Below are 26,289 nucleotides of genomic sequence, written 5' to 3' on the forward strand. Positions count from 1 at the left end.
GAACACATGTGGCCGGCGCAGGCGCACTTCAGATGAAGGCTAGCCACATTACATAATATGGCCCAGTTGCAGCGATTTTCGACCTTCGTTACAAAATGCTTGTTTTGCGAACATTTTCAAGTCTGACTTCACTGGTGTCGTGATCCACGGAATACCCGTCCGCGGCCCGGCTTGCGCAGCAAAAGATGATTTGATTTGAATCTTTTCACACAGTGGGCTTTTTCACCGAAGGTCGAAAATCGCTGCAACTGGGCCATAATATTATGTAGATCTACGACTCGTAGACTTCTGCCACTGGCCTGCCATTCAAGGCTGCTACCTTCCGCAAAGTAACAGTTCCGGCCACATTTGGTGGATGGATGGACTGCGTGTCGAAGAACGCGGCAAATCTGCTGCAAAAGCAGAACGTCGCACGCCAATTCCGTGGTAACTGTCATTTGACATGGCAGAGAATGCTTTTTCAACCCCCGTTCTGCCGAAATATGCTCGACCCCCTAAACAGGCGTTTTCTGCCGAAAATTCTGCCGGCATTATCCGCCAAGCCCTAATGAGAAGGCAAAGAAGCGTTCGTACGAACAGCGCTTGCGTGATGTAGAGCATGCCTCGCTTGTCCCGGCCGTGTTCTCTACGACTGGCGGCATGAGCAAGTGTGCGTCAGCTATGTACAAGAGAATTGCTGTGTTGCTTGCAGAGAAGACCGGTGAGTCCTACTCCCTCACCATGGCGTTCATCCGGTGTCGTCTTAGCGTAGCGCTAATACGGGCCAGTGTAATGTGTGTGCGTGGTAGCCGATCCATGTTTTCTGCCCATGCTCCTGTCGCGTCATCTGCAGCTGTGGTCGCTGCGGAGGCATCCATTATGCCTAATTTATGGCTGACTGAATATTGTCATATAGACTGTTTTCACAGCCACACTAGCTCATTTTTACTACTTATTATTTGCCATGGCGACCCCCGTAAGTCCAAATAGCTGGCCAGGCAGGGTTGGGCCTTTTTTCTTTTTCTTTCAAATTTCGTTGTATCAGTGACCGACAATTTGCAGGCTGGCTGGGCCGCCTGTCGACCAGCCCGGGAATCGCGTGTAGGCCGATAGCATAATAATTATAACGTATACAGTCATGTAGATGTACATGTATAGCAGGAAGTCCTATTATGTAAACGACTCCCTGCTATATGGGGAGATTTTCTGGAAAGAAATACGAAGTAGGGAGACGAGTAAAATCAGAATGGGTGTTAGTTGCCGTCAGTATAATAATAAGAAGAAGAAGAAGAAGAACGCCCGTGATCGGCAGAGTCAGCGCCGGTCCCAGGAAACGTCACTACAGACATCCCGTCGACTCCAGAACGCCCGTGATCGGCAGAGTCAGCGCCGGTCCCATAGCTATGCAGAAGACGTTACTTCAGTATCTCATTGAAACGTTTTTGCAATACAATGATGTAGCTAATCAAAGGAAAAAAGACTTTCCATCAGTTCTAACAACATGCACGATGAGCTAGGCAACAAAGCATAGCGCAGGGCCCTGAGCTTCCAAGCTCTCTCGTTTGGTATTTGTGTGTTTGTTTGTTTGTTTGTTTGTGTCACGCCTGGCGCTATCCCGTATCTGTCCCGTACCGTACCGTACCATCAAACACAGCTGGCCACATACAGCTGGCCGCAATATTCAAATAGGGTTTTCAAACCCAAGATCTTAACGTGAAGCAACTATTACTTGGAAGAATGGGTATGAATGCGAAGTGTATGGGGGAATGCATGTAGGGCGATAGTGCGGGTTCGAATCCCAGGATATGCCTGAAAAAAAATGGGAGAGTTGAAAAATGTATAACATCCCTATGCTTTTTTTGCCGTCATCAAGGCGGTAAACGGTGTCGTAATACCCTCGATCGTACCTGTCCCGTACCTAACCCGTACCGTACCATCAAAGACGGCTGGCCACAATGCATATTCAAATAAGGCTTTCAAATGCAAGATCATAACGTGAAGCAACTTGGAAGAATTAGTATGTATGCGAAGTGTATCGGGGGATGCATGCAGGGCGCGCAAAAGTGCGGGTTCGAATCCCAGGTTATGTCTTAAATTTTTTTAAGAATTTATAACATCCCTATGCTTTTTTTGTCTAGGTCATCAAGGCAAAAAAGCATAGCGTAGGGCCCTGAGCTTCCAAGCTCTCTCGTTAAACCAAGTGCTGTCCTCTGTGCCTAAGTGAGAAGCTAGAGATTCTTCAGGCGGACAAGCATGTCAACATCAACAAAAGATTGGAGGTAGCAAGTGCAGGCATGAAAATAAGTACTACCTCTCAAAATTCTCACCATCAGCCGTCACATAACCTTTTCACTGCTCGCAGTCACAGTAGTACTGGGGCCAATTCAAAAAATCGACCTCTAAAATACATGCCTTGACACATGTTGGCTAACAAGGATTTTTCGGTGTTATTTGATAGATAATGTCTTCAAGAGCATCTTGGCCCAGTATGGTGTGTCCAATCGCGTCCAAAGGTCCCGAAATCACCCTCGATAGGAATACAAAATTGCCGAAAAAACTAAGTAATTTTTAGTTCTCATCGGCTATATTCAAGCATTTTCAAGACTTTCTCGGTACTATATTGACTGGACCTGGGAGTTTTTACCCTTTTATGTGCCAGGAGCTATAGTAACACCGTACATACACAGGATGCGAACCGAGGCGTACACTGATTTTGTGCGAGAGTTGGAAAGATTGAGCATCAAGTAGTGCAGTTGTGACATACCAGAAATAGGGTACCTACTCGTTTGGACACTTTCTTCAAAGTTTTGCATTGACTCGCTGGCGCTTTTGCTGTCGGAATGTCCACGAATGGATCGATGCTAAATTCAGCAGAACCTTCATTACAATGTCATCTTGGCTCCCCGGAAAAGTAGGCATGATTCCAACAAAGAGCAGCACAATTATGTGTGGAAAGCAGGGGAAAGGTCATTATAGCTTGCCAAGCCAGTTGTAACTATTCATAGGACTAATCTACAACCGTGGAAAGTTTCAGACCTGGCTAACTTCATCGGGCTGGAATGAAGGCATTTACTTTGTGAGTACTGCTGCACAGGAGGTGTTACAGTGGACGAGCATTTCATTCGAATCTACAAGAGCGGCTAGTGTTAGTACCATGATTTGAACACACCGACCGTGGTGATCAGCTACCATTTGCACAAAGCCTATTTACCAGCTGAACAGCTCTAGGACAACTGCCTTAGGAGTGGCATGCTACAGTGAGAGGGAGTAGCTATGTGGTGTGGAGTGTTACAAAAACGAAATCCGAGTACCTGGAGGTAACCTATCACAATATGCAACAACAGCAGAAGAAGAATCATTTCCTAGTCACAGATTTTGATGGCTGGGCCTAGGCAGTGTGAAACTGCAGTTATACTTATAAAACACTAACTGCAAGAAAGAGTCCGATGTCCAATGTCATGGCTTGTCTCTCCTGAACTGATCACGGCACGTAGTTGATGCGATTCAAGAGCGACGGTGAAAAGGGAAAACATGTTTATATAATACCTCATGTACTAGTGGCTAAAGAATTGTCCTTGACTGCAGAGCAAACATTGATGGTGTAGGCGGCGGAGTAGAGATGGGCTCAGCCGTACGGCGTATAGTTTCCAAAGCTCAGACGGAAGAACAGCTTCAGTTAAAGTGAAGCACATGGAAGCGAAAGTATTCGCATCACAATGTTGGGATCGATCAGCTTTTTAAACTGCAGCTATTCACATGTGAGTGTTGTCCAACTGCAGCCCTGAGGTATTTTCAAAGCATTTAAGTATAGTGACAAGCTAGCCAATGTTTGGACTGTTTATCTACTAATATGCAAAGGATTTTGGTATTTTCATTTTCATCATTTTTTCGTTACAGCACTGCCATTGCATTATAAGTAATGACTAATGTTGTCCTTCTTACATTGCTGCGAGATCTATCGTATTATCTACACGTACTTCGAGTAAATTAGTTCAGGTTGAAACTGTCCTATAGGCTATAGCACTTCGTTCCTTAGACTCTGACAGTTTCCTACCACCTTTTCCTTCTCCTGTCAGTACTTGGGTTACAATACCTATTCTCCCAGTTGAAGTGTAACGCCGAACCATCTGACGCTTCTCTCGTGTTTGCAGTCTGATAATTATAGTAATGCATGCCTGTAAATAGTCTCATCTACCTGCTAGCTGCACATACATGTACACGTACCTCAATGCTAACATTCGACGCGACATGTAATGTACATGTACATGTCCAATAGCCAAGTTTCACTGCACTTTGTAAATTTTGTTTTGATACTGTAAAGGTACAGTACTTGTCGCCGTACTGTATCTACTGCTCATTCTGAGCAAAATGAGGTGCTACTTGGCCATATACATGTCGGTAAAAATGGATATAGGAGCAATTCTAGTTAGGTTGCCATGGTAATAACGGCCTTTTCTATTTTGATGTTTTTCACCATGTTCGGACACAATTCGGCAATCGAAACCTATGCCATCGTGTTCAGGAGGCAAAAACCATCCAGGAATGATCATAAAATCCATGTTAGCAAACATGTGTCAAGTAAAAGTGAGAAATTTCAAATGGGCCCTAGGACTACAGGTGAGGTGCTGCTCATGCCTCCCTCAGAAGAACATGTGGTTGCACGAGCCTAGGCCTAGAGTGTATTCTTTTTTTTGCGCCTATTTTTGCACCCCATCAGGCCATCAACCAACTCACGCAATCATTTTCATATTTTACACTATCAGCCAGGATCATCCATTCGCGCTATGATCCAAGCTTGCAGCCTACAATCTTATCTTCTGAAAATTGTAGTCAAGTTGCTGTCTGATGAACGGTTAAAACCGTGAAACTCAGAGTTACAGAAGAAACGCTTTTGATCCCTCTCAAGTGTGTGTACAATATAATTATACATGTACATGTACATGACATTGTACATGTACATTGTACATGTACACCGAGAATGGACTCAGATGGAGAGCCAAGGATAACTTATTTATAGAGAAGAAAAAGGACCAATGAACTGCAACTTAGTATTACTATTAGTTACAGGTGGTGTTAGTGGACATTGTATGCCCGTCAAGTGCATGTAGATCTACCGACCGACTGGTAGAATGCGTTGATATGATGCTGGACGGAAATGGCTATTCCATCAGTACTCGATCACTAGAATAACACATTCAGTCAGATCAAACCCAGCAGTATTACTGCTGAAAGAGTCGAACAAAATCTGACACAGAAATGATGTCCGCTGTGACAAGTTAGTTTACAAGACGGCAACGTCTGTAGGACCTTCCCTCAGTGGCGGGTTTAGGGGGGGGCGCGGGGGGCGCGCGCCCCCCCCTCAAAAATTTCGACCTAGGTTTCGAAAAATAATACAGGGCGCGCGCCGGGTCGAGCTAGACTAGGCTCGGGGCGCGCGCGCCGCGCGGCCTGAAACGATTGTCCAAAAGCGGTTGCACGGTGCTAGTACAGTACGAGTACACTGTACAGTCTACACAGACTACAGAGCTAGAGACAGAGTACGAGTAGAGTCTACGTACAGTGAGCATGCACGGCTACAGTACAGAAACACGGTGACCTGACTGTGTACTGTTGTACAGTGTGATCCCTGCTGGGACGCGCTCGACACGTCTTCAACGGTACAAACATCGAAGAAAAGTCTTCGATCGAGTCAACCAAAACACGATTCGAATGCCGAGGGCTCAGGCGATCATCCTCGTTCGAATCGTGTTTTGGTTGACTCGAAGGCTTTTCTTCGATGTCTCAGGGACATCCCAAAAGGCCAAGCTCTAGCCAGCAGAGCCTGGAATTTTTGTAAAGCGTTCCTGTGGCGGCGCAACTCCTGCTGCCGCTCCAACAGGAAACAGTGGGAGTGATGAAGTCGCTGTTATTCCAGACAATCCAGTTGAACTTTCGGAGCGGACTGACAGTCAAACTCCGCCAGACGTGGAAGAACCTGTTGTCAGCGAGCAGCCAGAACATAAAGAACAGCGCACAGTGACAAGTACCGCTGCCTATGTAAAGGATGCTTTGAGAGCGGTGAGAAATTGTTGGACTCGCATATTAAAACAAAAGAAAAAAGCAGTTGATTCGCTCACATAACGGCAAATTTGAAGTTTACAATGTACATTTGTTGCTGCGTGTACAGAAATACTGCTCGTGAGTCGTGGTGTGTGAGATTTACGGCTTGTTGTTTATTTTTACTTCACCAAATGAACAGACAGAGATGCCTTCTCACCTGCCCCGGCATAGGACAGGTTCTCACAGAATGATGAAGGGATGATATGCAAGGGAAAACAAGAAAATTAATGATAATAATAATAATAACTTATAAGACAGAAAGGACCAAAAGAAGAAAGGGAAAATTTATATCAAGAACAATTTCATGGAGTCAGAAATAGAAAGACAATAATTTCATGGAATCAAAGAATAGAAAGACAATCTCATCGAGTCAGGAACACGTGGTTGATTTTATAGACATGCATGCACAAATGATTGATAGATGAGAAGGTTGGAATTTATGGCAGATAATAAAAGTTTAACGAGGACAAAGTAAGTATATCAATGGCAGAAAGAGCTTTTCGGAAGGGACCAGGGACACGTATCACTCTAAAATCAGAGGGGAGAGCGTTCCAGAGAATGCTTCCCCAAAACATCATGCTCGATCGTACCGCAGACCCACCGTGGGGACTTGAAGCAAGTTCGACACTTGTCCCCGTGTGGTGCGCTGATCCTCGGGAACAATCTCTGGGGCCGTTCGGGTGAATAACTGTTGAAGAAGGGGCTACAGGAGGAGCTTCTTGACATTGATTTTCAAAATGGCTGACCTGGGACAGTAGCATGATGTCATCTACCCCAACCCCATCCCGCCTTGATCCCGGCCGCAACCCCCCCTCACTGGCCTCAGCCAAATCCTGGACACGCCACTGTCCCTATCACAATAATAAATTCTACTGCTACTACTACTACTACTACTAGTACTACTACCAAGAGTACATACTCTTGCTACTACTACTACTTAGTTTCGGCTCGTTGTGGATGTCAACAGCTACATAATAATGTCTGCAAAACTGGGTGGAGAAGCTGTGCCTGTGGCCTGCAAAGACTAACTATTACTTACTAAGCCTGCACGTGACTCGTCATCTTTTAGCTTTGATTATGGATGGGACGAAGATGACGACGTCAATCTCAAGGCAGTAGATCGAGGCAAGGAAGAAAGTCAAATTTTTGAAATCCAAAAAATAAATAATGACCCTGCAGTGCAGAAGAGGTATGTCGTGTAGCTCTGTCTTTTGTATCCTACCCTCATCTACAGGCTCAGTTTGATGGGGACCTCCCTGAGCGAGACACGTATTGTCCCATTTACACTCGAGTTCGGACTAGGTAGTTCTTGCTACAGATGATTGCTAAATCCAGGGGCAGTCGTGAGAAATCACGAGAAAACAAGCGTTCCCAGTTGTCATCTTCTACACAATGTCATGTGGCTACTTCGTTCACTGCAGGATACTGGAGGTGGCTGCCACTCTGCTTGATCGCCTTCAGGCTTTTCAATGCGGTGTTCCTTGTCCAGACGTACTTCGTGGCTGATGAGTACTGGCAATGTCTTGAAGTTGCTCACAAACTTGTGTTTGGCTATGGTTACTTGACCTGGGAGTGGGTAGAGGGAATCCGTGGCTACTTCCATCCAGTGCTTTTTGCCAGTCTCTACAAGGCTCTGCAGTTGACTGGATTGGATTGCACGGTGTGCTTGGCCGTTGGACCACGTCTTCTGCAGGCTATGTTCGTTGCATGGAGTGATTGGCACATGCTCCCGCTGGCCGAGCGCTATTTCTCCGCCGATGTGGCACCATGGGTGCTGCTCAGCTACATATGTACGTGGACGAATATCTACTGCATGGCGCGCACACTCAGCAATAGCCTGGAGGCTGTGTTCTGCATTGTTGCACTATCACACTGGCACTGGTGCTGGTCTCCTCGCTTTGACTTGCCTGCTGTTCGCCGATCGTTCGTGTTTGCGGCACTGTCCTGCCTCGTTCGGCCGACGGCAGCTGTTCTCTGGCTGCCGCTTACAGCTCATTTGTTATGGACCTGCCGCAGACATGCCCGTGAGACCATCATCAGTGCAATTGTCCCTGTTGCAGTGGTCTCCTTGCTACTGTCCTTCGCACTCGACAGTTTGTGTTATGGTCGCCCGGTGCTGGTGCAGTGGAATTTTCTCAAGTTCAATTTCCTCAACGATCTAGCGTCGCTGTACGGCACTCATCCGTGGCACTGGTACGTCACATCTGGGCTCCCCACGCTACTAGGCACTACTCTTCTCACGGCCGCCATGGGTCTGTACTTGTGCAACCGCGAGCAAAACGTCCTGGCCGCGGTCGCCTGTGTGGTGGTTCTGGTCAATAGTTTTGTGGCGCACAAGGAGTTCCGCTTCTTTCTCTTTCTGCTGCCTATAGCTGCCGTGTACGCAGGCAAAGGCTTGCATTGTGTGTTGCGTAGTGTTCATGAGAAGGGTAGATGGCAGTACTGCCTGGTCTTATGTTTCATGGTCGTTCCGCAGTTCGCTGCTGCTGTGTATTTCGGAGTTGTCCACCAGTCTGGCACCGTATCGGTGATGCGTTATCTCGACTCTGAGGCGTCCTTGCCGCTCTATTCTAGAGATGCGTCCAAGTTTAGTGTTCTCTTTCTGATGCCGTGCCACGCCACTCCTTATCACAGCCATCTGCATCGTAACATCTCCATGGAGTTTCTCACTTGCCCACCTCTGCAGGAGAAACCCACGGAAGACGTCGTATTCTATGGTGACCCTGTGCCATGGCTGCACGCCCGCTTCGACGGCGGTGCGCGCCAATTTCCGTCGCACATTGTTCTCTTTGACGTTTTGGAGCCAGTCATCCGTAAGTGGCTTCACGACTCCGGCTATCGCAGACAGGCCTCATTCTTCCACTCCCACTTCCCGGAGGGGCGCGTTGGACAGCGCGTCCTTGTCTACAATGCCCCAATCAAATGAGCGCTCCTTCAGAATATTCGCACGCAATACACAAAATACGCGGAGCACAGCTTGTACATGTACAACTGCAGCTCGTGAACAAAGCTATCCAGAACTTCCCCGTTCTATTGAATGCGGTGCCACTGCAGTCTCGCACCTTGTGCTGCCAGTACTTTGACTTGCACAATGTGCCCGATTGGATACATTCGGATACAGTATGATTATTGCAAGCACGGCTGTTCAACTGAAGTCTGAAGACAATTGTTGCGGTGACTGACTTGCTGAACAACTTGAATGCTCAAAGATTCCTGGCCTGCACTTCCAAGTATGAAGGTTTTACCAGGAATGTTTGAGCTGCGTGAGAGCTACGCAGGTGTAGTGCGTTGCACTAGCTGCAGAGGCCTTTCATTATTATGAATGAAATCAGTCCCTTTGCCTCGCACATACTTGTACCAATGTGTGCTCAATGCTCATAGTACACGCACACACCGCATACTGCTAAAGGCAATGATACTGGAAGATATATTCCATGCAATTCATGCTCGGCATGCAAGCAGCGTGCAAGGTTAGGAATTTACTTCAAAGTACATGTACAAGCATTACGTAACTTTAGACGTCACAGACTCACAGCCCAGTGAGCTTTTAGAAATGATTTCTCTGCTCAAGGACAATCCTGCTTTTTCCCCGCATTTCCACTCACATCGCCCTGCACGGTCTGGCATGCACTGGCCCTCGGCAGGCCGGCAGGGGAATGAAGGCATACTCCGGAGAAGTTCAAAAATAGTGAAAACTGAAAAGACACAGGCACACATGTACACACACCACTACATGCACACACACAAACACCTATGCCTGTGCAAGTTGAGTGAATGGAACCACATGTATGTGCACGCCAACAGACACACACACACAATCATAGTACATTCACATATGCTGTCCTGGCATCTATCGAGTGCTGATTTCGACCATGACAAAAAATCTGCACACAATACACACTCCTCAATACGTAATCGGCTGGTACTCATCACCATTGGCACAGATAAACCCAATTCCAATATTCCAGAACTACTCGTAGGGCACAATCTGCAGGTATCGTCTCAAGATCGAGTGCTAGCGACAGGCACCGGGTCATAGGGCAACCCGCATGTGCCGATCACTGCCGGGACACTACACTTGAATGCACCGACACATATATACGCACACACACAAACGCACAAGAACGAAGCCAGGTAATCGGACGGTAGCCTAGTAGTAGTGGAAGGTTGCATGCTTGTAAATTTCAAAGGTAAAAAGAAGATAAATATAACTTGCAGCTTGACGCACATTGGAAATACAACATCCCAGTACTCTGGGTCATCAGAGTACTAGTGTGATGTACCAGCATCAAACCTTGACAAATACTCACGAACAGTAGCAGCAATATTAGCATCAAGCATAGACTAGGGACAGTTCTCAACTCCGCAACGACAGTGTCTGCACATACAGCTGCAGGACAAGCGAGCAAAAAGTCTAATTTGGCGAAGAAGAGCATGAAGCTCAGGATACCTCCGCTGCAGGAACCTATCCCCTAAAGAACAGCAGCACTGCATAGTCAATTCCATAGGTTGCTGGTCGACACGTTGCTATGTAGCCATTGAACAGCATGGCCGATACAGCCACTATTCTCTACCTACTACACCCACGGGCTCAGCACACCGGAAGACAGCAAAGGTGAGCAGCTAAGCCGGCCAAGTCACATCGAGTCATGGTGTATATTTGCCCATTCAGGCACCAACATGACACTACACTCAGTACGGATGCATACGTTCAGCACCACGGCGGCAGACTTAGGAGATAGCCGGAGATGGTTTCGTGCATACAACACTCTCTCATCTCAACATACAGCTATCACCTTCTGCGGCCAGACCCACTACATCATCTAATTTGAATGGAACTGCAAAGGGCACAGGGTGATCTGCACTCATGAACGCTTTTCCTCTTTCCGCCGTGCTTCTGCAAACAACTTCTCGTACGCTTCTACATTCTTCCTGCCGTACATGCGTAGGACCCTTTCTTGTTCACTGCTCCTCTGCTTTTCAAAGAACTTTTGCACTGCCCTGTCCTGCTTAGCACGAAAGTATCGACAAAAGGCAAAGTAGATACTAGTCACTCCTCCAATGGTGACCAATCCATGCTTCAGTGATCGTCTGCTCCTGCCACTAAACATGAATTGTCCTGTGGTGACGACGCAGCCGGCGCTAATTCCGAATATCAGAGATTCTCGCAAGCACGGAGTTGTAAGTACGTAGTGCAGAACACCACTCTCGCCAGGAGGACATTCCATTGTCGCCATGTCTTCCTGCACCTACAAACTCCTCGAACACCAAACCGTCACTTGTTTGAATGCTACTCACGCCCTGCAAATCATGCGGAGCAAGTATTCGAGAACTTCAACTGGCCAAAACCCTGGCTCTAGCTGCTCCAAAGATCTGCAGGCATTGGCATGTGAGAATAGGCGCAATCGTAATCTCACGAGCTGAAAGCTGGTGATACTCTTCTCCAATCTCAGCTACATATCCTACAAATGAAATTCAATTAATTAATTTATTTTGCAATCCTTGTTGCGCCACATGCTCACATTTTGAGTTGATCTTTGTGGAGGCTGTGCACTAGTCTACGTAGCAGTTGCGTAATGTTGTAACCATGACGAAATGCACCCGTGATAATCCTTGATCCTGTGCCTAAGTCGTGACGTCACGATCAGATCCGCTCGCGCCACATTGCCGTTGCACTGAGTGGGCCAGTGCCAGTGGCACTGCACTGGCAGCCAAAGCCAAGGAAAAGGTCAGCTAGTTCTCGTACTGCAGTACATGTACAGGGCATCTGGACTGGTAACGGCGGTAAGACCTTGTATTGGCTGTGCATGACACCAGTATTATGACTGCTGGAACTCTCTGCCACCCCCTCCCCCTTATAGCGCCCTTTTGAAGTCATGTCCTTGCCGCAGCCGCCCTGCATGCACGCACGCACCCCAATGTCCCACGCAGCCATCTTTCCGATGCACCACTGTGACACCTCTCTTCACCGAGGCTGCACCCAAGTAGACCTGTTGTCTTACTTCGAGAACGAGCAGATTCAACATCACATGCACCTGCAGTACCCGCTTCCAGGGCCTACTTCAGGACTTGCGATTAATATACGGTACCGATAACGAGCTTCCAGATCCTATAATAGTAATATACCGGGCCGAATATGAAATTTGTTAAATTCTCATGTGCCGGAATGGCAACGACGCCATGCTCTGCAACAGCACGGCTCTGCACACCGCGTATTGTACAGTCCCGCTCAATGAAATCCAGTCGCGTCACTCCGGCAAGTTTGCGCCTTGCACTATTTCACAGCCCAGGGTTTGCAGGTATATGGCTGCACATCGCCCGACGCGTACTTGAGTGACGCGACTGGATTTCATTGAGTAGTGCTGTCCTACTCCCTGCTGCCCAGTTGCAGCACATATCCTCAGGGCTTTCTATAGCATCCATCCGATATAATTGATGAGCTGTGATTACAATCATGGCGGATCAGTGATACACAGTGAGAGACCAGTCAGAGTGTCGTGTGAATGCCACAAAAGCCATGATGTCATAGCCATGATGTCATAGCCATGATGTCATCGCCATGATGTCATAGCCATGATGGGAGAGTAGCAGCTCCACGTGGCGGCATCCCGGCATTAGTGATGAAGTCACTACTGAACTGTGTGCCGCAAAGTCCGGCGGAACACGCAATGACTGCATTGTTTCATGGCGCGCTTGAGTACGTGCCACAGTGCATGTATGTACATGACTGTGTCCGTGGTTGCTAAGGTGGACCACCTGTCCGTGATTGCTAAGGTGGACCACCACGGCATTATCAAGCACATGTACTGCGGAATCTCTTGGGTTTGAGTACATCTTTCCAAATCCAGATAAATGAACATGGGCGTTCTAATAAGATTTGCAACCCCATTCACCTGGTCGCGAAAGGCCATCGGAACTGAGGAGTTGAAGTTGGCAACAAAAATGTATAGGTGACGTGTATTGCAAATGCAGCTGGCACCCGCGCAAGGCTGATTGTGAGCCGCGCTGACATGGCTCACCTGGTCACTCCACCACTGATGATTGGACTAGTATAGTTCTGGCCCAAGAAATACCACCTCATGAACAATTCATGATAGAGCCGCGTTCGAGTACATGTACACTGAACAGAGTACTGGCATGTTGTGCTGCAGGGCTGCAGGGCTGCAGGGCTGCTGCATAGCGCCCGGCGCTATTTTACCCGAGGTAGGGTTTCTCCGGACAGTACCGCAGTAGTCAGTTGACGTGCAGGCTCTAATCATGACTGTCCCCCGCTATAGCACACGGTGGCATGCCGTACGATATGCGTGCCAACCGTGACTCCCGGCACAACACGACCATCTCCTCAGGGCGATAATATCAGCTTCCGCGGTAGCAACGGCTTGAAAAGGCCCCGCTGCTTTCGCGGTTTCTTTGGCGGTGTTTCTGGTCGGACTTCTATCTTTAGTAAGCGCCTCTGTTTCTTTGGTTGCTCTGCCTGCCCAGTGAGTACTTGTGACGATGATGCTCGTTTGGCAACTACAAGGGGCTGTGTTGTGGGTGCCAATCCACTTGTGACTTGGTGGCCCTTCGGCAAAGACTTGGGAAGAACCATGGCCGGCTTCGTCCTCTGTTGTGCTTGTGCTGCCATGGTGCCGGATAAGCACGGCTGTGTCGGACATCCCGTCCTTCTTGCCGCGGAATGTTCAGTTACTGCCGGTCGGGCTGGTCCAGTGCGCTGCATGTAGCGTCTGAGACGGGGACATTCATTGTCGTCCCGAACAAGTTGCCCGCTAGTTGCCGGTCTTCGCTGTGGAGATTTGCTGTACAGACTGGGCCTACTGGTAGTTGTTGGCCTCTCCCGGAGACGTGCCTCTGTGGCAGCGGCGATGTTGGACTTCTTCGCCCCCCTCAAGCCACATCTTGACTGCGCGTGTGCGGCTTTCCGATGTTCACCGGCTCTGATCTGTGATGTTGCACTGTGGGGGGACTGTGCGGCCTCTCGCTCAGCTCTTGCCTTCCTCCAGGCCTCCCTCTGAACTTTCATTCGCTCGTTTTCAGATTTCGCCGCAGCCTTTCGGCAAATCTCCTTAATCCGCTGCCTGCTTTCCTTTAACTCCTTTGCCGTTTGCTCATCCTGGGCCATTCTCCTCTGCATGAGTTTTATTGCCAGGGCGTGACTGTGCGGGGGAATCTCAGGGCGTGGAGGCCCCACCGATACTCCCGTCAACTCAGTCACCGAGTCCAGCCATTCCTTGTGGCGCCTCTCTCTCGCTTCTTCCTCTCTCTTCTTTGCCACGTGCTTAGCATTCAGAGGAGTGACGAGTGCACGCTGTTTCTCCAGGTTGTGCTTTTCAGGCGGCGGAGGTGTATTCCACTGTGGCCTGCGCTTCTGCCGTTCTTGCTCCGCTCGCTCGGGGCCCTCCAGTATGGCGATTCGCTTGAGACGCCACTTCTCTTCTTCACGCCGCTGCTGCTCGTATTTCTCTTCTCGCTCCTTACGATAGGCGTCCATGATGGGAAAGTGGTGCACCCAAGAAGGCCACGTGTGATTGGGGCTGCTTGGCCTGGATTCATGTCGGGATGGTGGTTGTTTTAGTCCATTAGTGGCTGGTGGATAATAACGTGTTCCTGAATGACTACTGGACCAAGTTCCGCCAAACTCCGAACAGAGGTAGTCAGGCGGCTCATGGCCTTCAAGGAATCTGAAAAGTGATATTCCATCACTGCGGCAGATGAATATCCTGTCAGGCAAGCACAGTATGCGTGCACATGCACATGCACACGCATGCACGCACACACATACACACACACACACGCACGCACACACACACACACACACACTCACACACACATACACACGCACACACGCACACACACGCGCACGCACACACGCACACACACACACACACACACACACACACACACACACACACATACGGGAATTCATTGATACTAGACACCCTTAGCAAACAACGTTATGTTGTAACGGTATTACAGTAAGGGGGGAAATACCGTGATTTGGGCTCGATCTTAAGCAAGATGCACGCTATTTTTAGTACGCGGTTGCCACGAGAATAGCTTTTAGTTTGCGCGGTACAACCATTTATGTCACCATATACGCGATACAAGGTGAACTGCGTATGGACTATGCAATATTTGGCCAAAAAACGTACCGTTGGTCACAACGATAAATCAGCCCCCATAACGTTTTTACGCTGCAGCTTCAACGCTATTTGGGCGATCAAGGTACGAGTACCGTAAAAAATAGCGTTACCGTTGTTTGCTAAGGGTGTCTAATGGTAAAACATAACCTGGAACATGTGCAATCATCATGCGCTTCCCTGATTCAATGACAGTTATCAGACTAGAGCAGCTAGAGTGCAGCACAAGAGCAGCTCATGATAATTATGATTATGGTGGCAAGACTTGTTCAAAAACGGGTGGCTGGTGCTAACACTTACCCCCTTCTTCCATCAAGAAATATGCTCTTGACAGGCAAGTCACCCTCCCTGAAATGATGCAGCACACGCAGCAGGTCACCGCTGACAAGGTTCCACAGTCGTACCTGTGAGAATTACCAGCGACACAGCACAGGCAAACCGACATGCCAGAAAACTATGCATTACAATTATAGTCAGTAATCTGTAAGTTGTGTGTATGCCGTGACGGGGAGGGGGGGGGGGGGAGGGGTGCGCGCATGTGTGTGTGTGTGTGTGTGTGTGTGTGTGTGTGTGTGTGTGTGTGTGTGTGTGCTGAGCTGTCTGCTCCTGCTCCTGGAATGTCCGTTCCCTGGTGAACTGGCTTGGATCGTTAGAGACTGCAAGCATTGTCGGAACCCGAGTGTGCGAAGAAGACAGGACATTTTCAAATTGGATACAGTACTGTTCTGACACAGTTACCATGGTTACAGGCCTTCAATACCGAGGCGGACGGGCTTCGGGAGGCAAGGTGGTTTGGCTGAGACTCGCATTCCATCGGTCGTGGAGGTGTTGTTTTTTCTTCAGCGCGGCCTGTTCCTGCTAAGAGAGATAGATAGATAAAGAGAGAGAGAGAGAGAGAGAGAGAGAGAGAGAGAGAGAGAGAGAGAGAGAGAGAGAGAGAGAGAGAGAGAGAGAGAGGAGAGAGAGAGAGAGAGAGAGAGAGAGAGAGAGAGAGAGAGAGAGAGAGAGAGAGAGAGAGAGAGAGAGAGGGAGAGAGAGAGAGATGGAGAGAGCTATGTGCACTGGGTGAGGGCACTGCATTAGTCGGTTGTGCCAGATCATTGACTGCCTGGCAGACGTGACGTGACGGTGACAGTAGTTCGAATATAACGTGGCTGTGGAAAGAGCTGTGGATGGCAGCAGCACCTCACATCGGAAGGCTTGCCCTCACTGAGGCCGTGTGAACGCCTTCTGCTCCCACGTTCTCCAGCCTGTTTTCTCCCATTGTGACTGCATCCCTGGGAGATGGCAAAGTCACATTTGGCTGCTGGTTCAATGTTCAAGGTGTGTGTGTGTGTGTGTGCAGGCGCGTGCGCCGGTGCCCTTCAAGGGGGGTTTCCGGGGGACCTCCCCCCGGGAAATTTTTCAAAAAATGAAGCAAAATCCTGCATTTTGAGCGGAAAAAAGGGGGGTCACACAGTCCGGGCACCCAGGAACCCATACGGGGCACGCGCCTGTTGTGTGTGTGTGTTTGTGTGTGTGTGTGTGTGTGTGTGTGTCTGTGTGTGTGTGTGCACGTGCATGCGTGCACATGTATGCGTGTGTGTGTATGTATGTGTGTGTTCAGTTGATCTGGGCATGCTGCGTACCCAAACCTTAAGCTAGCTGCCACTGTGTAGAGAGAGTGGGATTGGAAAGAGTGGGGCAAGGTCTGTGATATTATTATTATTATTATTATTATGACGGATAACCCATGACACTTGATAGTTGAAGTATCATTCTCACATTATCCTATGCACGGCTCGGTGCAAGCAAACAAAACACGAGCGAAGTTAGAGGATCACGGAAAGTTTCTATGAGTGATTGTGTTTACCTTGCCGTCAGCTGAACCCGCAAGCAGTTTCAGGTATGTGATCTCCAGACACGTCACAGGCCTGAGCAAATACACCGACAATCAAGCATAGCATAGGGTACAGCAGTTATTGCATCTTCAAATACAGTGAAACTCCAATATAACAGGATATACCAGTTACGAGTATGTGACTACTATGTATGTATGTGACTACTATGTATGTATGTACTGCTATGTATGTACTGCTATGCAATATAACACACCATGTTCCTTATTCCGCATGACTCGCTGGGCATTCAATTTTGCTGACGAAGTTGCCCGCCTTATAAAGTGCTTTCCGACGGTTCTGATTAAATAATCTGTCGCCCGTGGAGAGCAGTGTCTGTGGCTTGCCATCTCCTGTTGCAGCAGCCGCATGACTCTAAATTACAGTGCAATTGCTGTATGGGTCTCTGGCAGCAAGGAACAGTCGACGAGTTAGTTGAAGAATGCCATTGCATCCAAGATCATCTTCCCAGGCACAGTGGTGTAGGGCCGGGCTTGGTGGGCCGGTGGAAGTATCATATTCCACTTAGTAAGTTATGACCTCAGTACCTTATACAGTAGAGCCAGTTCGTGGCATTTTCATTTGTGTATGCATCTCACGCATACGCACCAGTGGAAGGAATCAGGCGGCGATCAGACTTCACTCGTTATCATTGCTCAGTAGAATGCAACACACACATGGAAGTGCACCTCAGTAGATACGGGGGACATCTGGTCTAACAAGAGTATTTCCCGAATTGACCTTGCACAATGTCAAACTATACCATGATGCGGATCTACACCCTACATTCAAAACTGAGAAGGCAAGACTCGAATCCAGACTGTGCTGGGGACGGTCTCCACTGACTTACACCGGGTTCTGCAAGACAGCAAGAGGTGCATCGCAGGAGTGCGCATTGCTCCAAACTATGGTGAAGTGATTGCCACCACTTGCAAACAGCTTCTCACCGGTTGCCAACGCATTCACGGGTCCATTGTGTGACCATAGGATCTGCAAGCACAGGTACACATCGGTGAGAAGAAGGAAAAGGACAAATCTATGTCACAATGTCATCAGCAGTTGTATAAATCCTATACTCTTCAAATCCAGTGCTTTGAAGTCACACATAAAACCACGCACAAAGAAGACCATAATAACGACCCCAGCGTAATATTTAAAAAAAAGCAACAACGACGACGACAACAACAACAACAGCAGCAGCAGCAGCAGCAGCAGCAGCAGCAGCAGCAGCAACAGCAACAACAACAACAACAACAACAACAACAACAACAACAACAACAACAACAACAACAACAACAACAACAACAACAACAACAACAACAACAACAACAACAACAACAACAACAACAACAACAACAGAAAAACACAAAACGACAATACATGCATATCTTTCTTGGTGTGCTTGATGTCCCCATGACATGTCCCCATGACATGTCCCCATGACATGTCCCCATGACGTGTCCCCATGACGTCGATACACTACTGAGGTCGCCTGAGGGCAACAATCCTCACCACCCCTATGCTCCCATTATGCAATTTTTGTCTTTGCCTGTGAGCTGTGATCATAGCAAACAAATGCTGCATGTACAACACGGTACTGTAAAACATGTAAATCTAACGTTTTCAGCGAATGACAATTCCTCACTATAATACGTTCTGTTGTTGAATTTGTGATTCGCTATAATAACATGTTTTACAGTAGTTCAAATGTACCATTACCTGCTAAACACACATTTTAATGTACTCTGCGCTCACCCACGTTGGCTGACATCAATGTAACGTTACTCACCCGCACTGGCTTCTTACGTCCAATACACCAATGGAAGACCTTGCCATCACCCGTCCCACTGACCACGTTGCTCTCATCTAAAAACTGCATAACAGATACAACTCAAGATGATGTGTGGCCCGGGTACATGTGTGGGTAAATGTGTGTGTGTGTGTTTTTAGCTGAATACCACAGAACCATCAGATGCTGCACAGCGGGAGCAGGCAGAAGTAACTCCTCCGACCAAAGGTCTCGGAGTCACCGTTACTCATGTGTGTGGGGGGTGGGGTGGGGGGGGGGGGGGTGTGTGAGGTTTGCGCGTGTGTGTGCGTGCGTGTTGGGGAGGGAGAAAGAGAGAAAGAAAAGACAGAGAGACAGAGGAGAAGAGAGAGGAAGAGAGAGAGAGAGAGAGAGAGGGGGGGGGAGACTCCTGCCACATTTTTCAAGTTAAATCACAATCCAAGTCACTCGTTCTTGCACATGCATGAAAGAGCTCACGACGCTCTGCCGACAAGTATAGTTTGTTTCTCAAGTTGCTTGCTTCCCAGCGGTGCCGGCCATATCCAGCGGTGAATCCAGAGTCGGCCCAAAGACTGCAAGGTACTAACACTTGCGGCAGTTAAGCTCATTTCTCATTTCTCACACTTGCAAGCATTGCCACTGGATCTACTTTACTGTACAGTGCTCCTTTTGAGGCAGCATGGCCTGCCAAGGACAACCCATCTCGGAGAGAGATTTCCATGCCAAAGAAAACAATTAAAGCTGTGTGGACCCTGGCTGGCGCCGGGCATTACTAAAGCAACGTTTTTGCCTAGCTACTGGAGTTAAAATGAAGTTGTCAAGTCTGCCTGAGCAAACCAACAGCGTACTCGGCAAATAGACTGGGAGGGGGGGGGGGCATGTACGTGTGCACTGTGCAGAGTTTCTGCCTGTCATCATGGCTTACCTTAACAGCATTGACAATATGTGAGTGGTGGTACGAGTGCAAGCATTCCGTGCTGATTCGGTTCCACACTGCACAGCGTAATGAGAAAAGCATGATTTTCCCATGATGCCCAAGTGACACAGCAAGACATTGCGCCAAGTTGTAGTGACAAAATAATATGCCGTATTATCTCCATTATAAGCCCCGCACTTACATTTTTTCAACTAGTCCGGACCCTGGGCTTATACTAGATACTGGGCTTATAATTTTTCAACCACCTGGTACATGTACATTGCCTACTATTTTTTTCATTATACCAGTAGCACAAAGTTTCCCAGCAGGTACCGGGACTGCAGTTTTGTGCTTCCTGGTACACTGAGTCTGAACTTTAGATCTCGGGGACCACAGACTTTTACCACAGCATGTGTTTATGTGATAGTGTGTGATGTCAAACATGCATGGCCATGATCCATACGGTTAACCACTATAAGCCCTGCGCTTATATTGGAGACTGGGCTTCTACAAGAGACTGCGCTTGTAATAGAGATAATACGGTATACAGACGTGAATCCTAAGGAGTCATAGACAGCTCACCTTTCACATAGTGATCTCGTGATCCGGACACAAGGTGTTTCTCCGTAACGTCAATACTGGTTACGGGAGCACCATGCCTGAAGACAACACCGAAACAAATATGTAGCCGTCTATGGAAATGTGTCTTGCTCCATGAAGTCGTTAATGTACGATCCCATGTGCTCAGCGGCAACCGCATGTACTACATGATCGTACTAGTAAGGTATGATGATGACAGAACATCACAAGGCGGAGGACACACTGTATGGAAACACAGTGTTCCTGACTGCAACCATACACCGGTTGGTAGAGTCCCGGTCTCGCGGTTTGGTGTTGGCAAGGCTTACATATGCCATGCATTGGTAAGCAGCCACAGTGCAACGTGTAGCGTGCGCCAACCTTCATTAACTCAGAGTCTTTTGCACACGAGCAGGTTCGCTGAAGCAACTGTACTACTAGTATGTAAACGTGTACAGACGCATAATCTAAAGACCTTTGGGAATTATCATTCCACTGTGGTGGTGTCCTATGCAGGATTGCTGCGTGGTCATGAACGAAGGATCAAGACAAGTCTTTCTGCTAATATAATAATTATTATAATATCATCTGATCCAGATGTTAGATGAAGCGCCTAAACTTTGGCGGTGTGTATATGGGGGGGGGGGGGGAGCAGACCCGTAATAAACGGCATTGCAAAGTGGTCAAAGGCGGAGCATCTCATTCGCTGCATCCATTCACTGAGAATTCGACTTGGTTAAGAATGTGCATGTCTGTGCATGAGTGTATGCGTGCATTGCATGGTACGTTTCCTGGGAAACGCATACTAGTACCAACTAACTCCCACCATTTTTCACACAGTTATACACCAGTACTCGAAAACGGTCTCTCGGCTACAAATTCTTCCAAAAATAATAAATATCCAAATTTTCGGGCCAGGCCCATCTTCAGGAATAATAAATCCAGAACAAAGACTATAGTTATTATATCTGACAAAAAATGGTGAGACAAATAGCACCAAAAGAAAAAGGGATAGCGCTGACAAAACCAGCAGCAACAGCAGCAGCAGAAGCAGCAACAGGAGCAGTAAAAACACACACACGAAGCAGGCTAGAACATTACAGTCCCCCAAACCAAGCAGTAGCATCACACCATCCCTAGCGAAAGTAAGCGTGTATGTGTGTGTACTGTTACAAAAAGCACAAACTGAACATATCAGTGACAAATAACGCCCAAGCACCTAAACATCGCCCAACAAACGCCCATATTCACCGCCGGTTTCCTCTTCCGCATGAAGAGGGCCTCCATGATTCGGCGGTCCACGTAGGATCTCTGCCTCTGGGCGAGAATCGAGGCCTGGGCGAATGGCAAAGATGACTCGGGGAAAATGTGGTGTTTCTTGCGGTAATGTTCACCCCAAGGCTTTCCCTGTGTGGCATTCTTTGCCTGGCCGTGGTGCTCCTCGCTGCGTTTCCTCGCCGTCCGCTCAGTCTCACCGACATATTCCTCGCCACAGACAGCACACTTCAAAGAATACACAACATCCTTAGACATACATGTATTCCGTTGAAGGCCAGCATCACATCCACGACACTCAGCCGGCCTGCCCCTTCCCCTCTTCTTCTTCTGCCGCTGTACCGTTCTCGGGCAAATAGGCCGGCTGAGTGACGACGACACCAACATGTCACGCAACGAACGTCCGGACGTGAAGACAACACATACGTCTTTACTGAATGATTTGACGGTTTTTCGGACATTGTTAGCGAGCCTCTCGTTGATGTATGGCACCTTGATGATGGATGTGTATTTCTTTTTCTCCGGTTGCGCTTGACTGAGATGATGACTGCCGGTACTCCGCTGTGATGTGGTGCCTTGGTGCCTTGGTGCCTTTGTATGGCGTATTGTATGGCTGATTGGATGATCGCAGTGGGATAGTGGTTGTTCTTGAGTAACGTTGTTATCTTGGCGATGCTTCGTTGACGTCCGTCTTCTGTTGTCGAGTTGGCGATTGCCCTGCTGAACTGGTTGTTCGCTACGGCGATTTTGGTGTCCAGCGGCAAGGACGACAGGTACGACAAGTGAACACCACTGTGAGACGGCTTGACAAACAGCTCCCAATCCAGCTTACCACTGGAGCACGATATGGACAGGTCCAAATAACTGATCGTGTGAGAATTGGCGGAGCGTGTGTAGTCCGCTGTGAATCGTATGTGTGGATGGCGAGAGTTGAGGTGTTCAACAAATCGTAAGAACGATGCGACGCCAAACAGCCAAATAATAATACAGTCGTCGATATAACGGCGGTACAGAAGTGATTTCAAAGGAAAATCAGACAGTGCGAGCGACTCCAATCTTGACATGAAGATTATAGCCATAGGGGGCGCCAGGTGGTTACCCATAGCCAAGCCCCGTCGCTGGCGGTACACATTGCCATTAAACTCGAAGAAATTGGAGTTCAGGACAAACAAAAGCAAATCGCGGATATCTGATACCGACAACGAAAACATATCAATCTCTGCGCGGTGCTCTTCGATTAACTCAATTGCCGCATCAACACTTTCGTTGATCGGGATATTGGAGTACAATGATACTACATCCAAGGACGCCACAATACAATCCTGCGGAAGATTACTTGTGGCATTCAGTGCTGCAATACAGTCGATGGTACTGGACAAATGCGCTGGGACAAACTTAAGCAATTGATTGAGTATTCGCTCTAATAGTAACGAAATGTTACTTGTAGGACTACCACATGACGAGACAACAGGTCGCAGGGGAAGACCACTTTTATGGTCCTTCGGGAGACCATAGAACACCGGCATGCGCGAATTATGCGGTGGCAAGGCGCGAGCGAGTGACGGGGGGATTTTTCCTGTCGTGATATCTTTTGCTACACCTGCCGACTCCCTGTCCAGGTCACCCACTGCAACGCTGCACTCTTCGTAGCTGGCTTTACAATCAAGGATGCTGTTGACTTTTTCGATGTAGCGATCCGTGGCCATGACAACAAAACCCTTGCTCTTGTCCGAGGGCTTAATGGTGATACTGTTGTTGCGGCGAAGATCCTTGATAATACTGTGCTCTTGTCCAGTCAAATAACGTTGCGGACTCGCCTGAGGTGTGGCAAGCCTCATCTCCCTCCTGTATAGTGTGCCGAGGTTCTCTTTGAGTCGTCTCATCCTTGCCTCCTCTTCCGCTTCCATTAGTGGTGGCTGTTTGGTGGTCGTTGACATTTTCCTCAGCTTTTGATCTGTCTGGAGGGACATTTTCCTACTTTCCTCTTGCTCATCATCACCCTCCTTACAGTGCCTTCTGGCTACATCTCGCCAACGTCGACCAAACGCCATACGCTCAACCCCAACATCCACATCCATTAACACGCCTTCGTCTATCTTCCTCGCAGGGATGAACTTCGGTCCGAACGATAGCAATGCTCTTGCTTCCGGTGTCACCACTCCCTCCACCTCCCTTTCAACCACCACTCTTGCGGGTCCATCAAGTATGGGAGGTTCCTCTCTGGTCGTGTGTACTCGCCTCTCTGTGAGCACCTTCTCCTTCCTCATCAGCCGTACTCCGTCATCCCTCATCACGCAGTGATACATCTCATTGGCATGACCTAGCAGCCATCTGATGCGTGTTGCAGGCAGTTCTCGATACAGTTGCCCCAGGAGATGTTGACGCTGTCTCTTCAGGCTGTTAATGGTACGGTATTTCTCCTCAATGATCTTGTTTAATAGCATTCCATGAAAGGTTGACTCACACTTCTCTACACATGATCCGAACAACGTCGTAGCTTTAGAACAGTTTGCAATGAAGGACGGGACTAATCCACGACGACGACAAGATGTAAGAAATTTAACTGAACAGTGATGGCGAGCACTAGACAATTCCACCTTCATAAATCTCCAAGGAGTCTCACAGGACGGACCATCTGTAAACACCTTCCTAAGGGTGTGCAGACTCCACTGTAGCCACTTCAATTTGGATATTTATTATTTTTGGAAGAATTTGTAGCCGAGAGACCGTTTTCGAGTACTGGTGTATAACTGTGTGAAACATGAAGTGGCTACAGTGGAGTCTGCACACCCTTAGGAAGGTAACTCCCACCATACTGCCTTTAATCCAAGAAACACTCTTGGACAGGCACGTGAATGAGTAGCCTCAGTGTGCATATTGAATTTTGAATATTCTTCCAAAAGGTTCAATTTTTGGTCCGGTCAAAGAAGGAGGGGGGGGGGAGGGGGAGGGGTGCATATTTACTTTACCAAATACAGTATGTTCTAACAGCGGCACTGTCTCACGTGCCATTCAAATCCTGTGCTGTGCAAATCATGAGACACAGCAACGACCTAAAAAGCACCACACCTCCGTTTAGGTAATGGTAGGATAATTCGTACAGTGCGCAATACATCACAGGTCAATGATGTCCACAGCAACAACATTGCATGGTAGCCGACACCTACCCAGTAAACTTCTTCCGGAATGCACCCGTCCTCAATTTCCGTTCACTGGTGATGAGAAAATGGAAAAAAAGGAAGACAGGAGTCCCATAGCACTAACTTAAATTACAAGAGAACCATGAGCAATGTATACAGTCCACTTCGCTAGAAATACGAGCAGGGTTCAAGCCAAAGTAGGAAGAGGGTGGGGGTATGGGGCGCAGCCCCAGCCTCTACTTTGATTGTGCACCCCCGTTGGAAAAGTGGCGCCCCCTACCCAATTTTCCATTTCCGTGTTTTTCTGGCCATATCGGCTACGAAAATGAAGTCACCGATCAATCGTCCGGGTATGCTGGTGCGCACTGCGCTGCATGCAGGTCGTGTTCTGTACTCGTACCGGGTGCTACTTCAAGTAGTAGATGATGAACACGGACCGTTTGCACGGTAGAGGACAAAAGGTCACAAATCGCCTGTAGCAACGCAATCAATCGATAATTATAAATCGAGTGGATCCTATATGGATCTGGGTCTGGATCCGACCAAACGATTACAGCCTAGTTACCGAATTTTCCGGGTACAAGCCGCACTTTCAACACCAGTAATTCAACCAAAAAAAAGTCGATTCGGTTTATACTATGATGTGTGCCGGGTCAAATTAACACTGATAAATAGAGTAGATGTTTGTATTTCGTGACAAAAATATATCTAGGGTGTGGCTTAAACTCTAGTGCGGCTTATGCTCTGGAATGTCGGGTAGGTAAGTTGATGAGTTTCTCTTGGCCAAGAAATGAAGTATCCCATTTATCATAGCAAGAGTATTCCCAAAAGTGTGAAATTCTGCATACCGGGCCTCCAAAAGCGAAAATAATTAATTCACATGATGTGGTCCAAGAAGCTAGTATGCATTATCAAGATTCCGGATAACTGAAGTCCAGATAACAGGCTACAACAGTACATGTACACTAAGTGTGAAAATGAACACTGTGTATTTCTTTCCCTCAAACCAGATAATGCTGTGTATTTCACGTGGCTTTACGTACTAAACTGCATTGTTTGATGACCCGATGAAGACACTTTCAGAGCGGGGATCGATTCTTAGGCAACGGATGCGACCACCATTGCACCAAATTCGTTTCGAAACATTGTCGACTTTCTTCATACCCGTAACCTGTTGCTCCACGGCCAGGATCATGACACCATTGACCTCAATCTGCCCGGCTGACAGGTCATAGAAACGTATGTAGAGTCCGCTTTCGGTGAAGGCAAGGATGTCGCATCCGGAGATTCCCTGGGCCAGGTACGTACTCTCCGAGCTGGGACAAAGGAAACAAGAAAACAAAGAGATCTGCTTTACACACACACACATGCGCGCTTGCGCGCACACGCACACACATGCACACACACACCTTCCTTCTTCTCCACTGCCATGACTGGCTAAGTGGCCCCATACGGGGCAGCTCTTGGATTAGCGCTGTCTCCGGGAAGCGGCACC

At 48.1% G+C, this 26,289-nt stretch overlaps 2 protein-coding genes across 3 annotated transcripts in view; one reads left to right on the plus strand and one right to left on the minus strand.

The window, feature by feature from the left end:
* The first annotated feature begins 7,239 nt into the window (after nucleotides 1–7,239).
* LOC135805354 (GPI mannosyltransferase 3-like) lies at nucleotides 7,240–9,654 on the plus strand. Its single transcript, XM_065319378.1, has one exon. The coding sequence runs from the start codon at nucleotides 7,397–7,399 to the stop codon at nucleotides 9,002–9,004; it is 1,608 nt and encodes a 535-aa protein (XP_065175450.1). The 5' UTR covers nucleotides 7,240–7,396; the 3' UTR covers nucleotides 9,005–9,654.
* A 2,851-nt stretch (nucleotides 9,655–12,505) lies between these two features.
* Nucleotides 12,506–26,289, minus strand: part of LOC135805355 (uncharacterized) — a 22,659-nt gene continuing 8,875 nt past the window's right edge. For both annotated transcript variants that reach the window (XM_065319380.1, XM_065319379.1), the window contains exons 6-14: nucleotides 25,838–26,110; nucleotides 24,822–24,866; nucleotides 20,383–20,459; nucleotides 19,810–19,877; nucleotides 18,885–18,968; nucleotides 17,946–18,085; nucleotides 17,071–17,131; nucleotides 15,519–15,622; nucleotides 12,506–14,798 (exon numbers count right to left, since the gene is read on the minus strand). In XM_065319380.1, coding sequence (XP_065175452.1) covers nucleotides 13,421–14,798; nucleotides 15,519–15,622; nucleotides 17,071–17,131; nucleotides 17,946–18,085; nucleotides 18,885–18,968; nucleotides 19,810–19,877; nucleotides 20,383–20,459; nucleotides 24,822–24,866; nucleotides 25,838–26,110 — 2,230 coding nt within the window. In that variant the 3' untranslated portion in view covers nucleotides 12,506–13,420. The remainder of the gene's footprint in view (nucleotides 14,799–15,518; nucleotides 15,623–17,070; nucleotides 17,132–17,945; nucleotides 18,086–18,884; nucleotides 18,969–19,809; nucleotides 19,878–20,382; nucleotides 20,460–24,821; nucleotides 24,867–25,837; nucleotides 26,111–26,289) is intronic.

The sequence above is a fragment of the Sycon ciliatum genome, chromosome 1 (genome assembly GCF_964019385.1).
Source record: "Sycon ciliatum chromosome 1, ocSycCili1.1, whole genome shotgun sequence".
Classification (NCBI taxonomy): domain Eukaryota; kingdom Metazoa; phylum Porifera; class Calcarea; order Leucosolenida; family Sycettidae; genus Sycon; species Sycon ciliatum.

What these genes read in the sequence shown, in the direction of transcription:
- LOC135805354 (XM_065319378.1), top strand. Translation starts at nt 7,397, where the DNA reads ATGATTGCTAAATCCAGGGGCAGTCGTGAGAAATCACGAGAAAACAAG.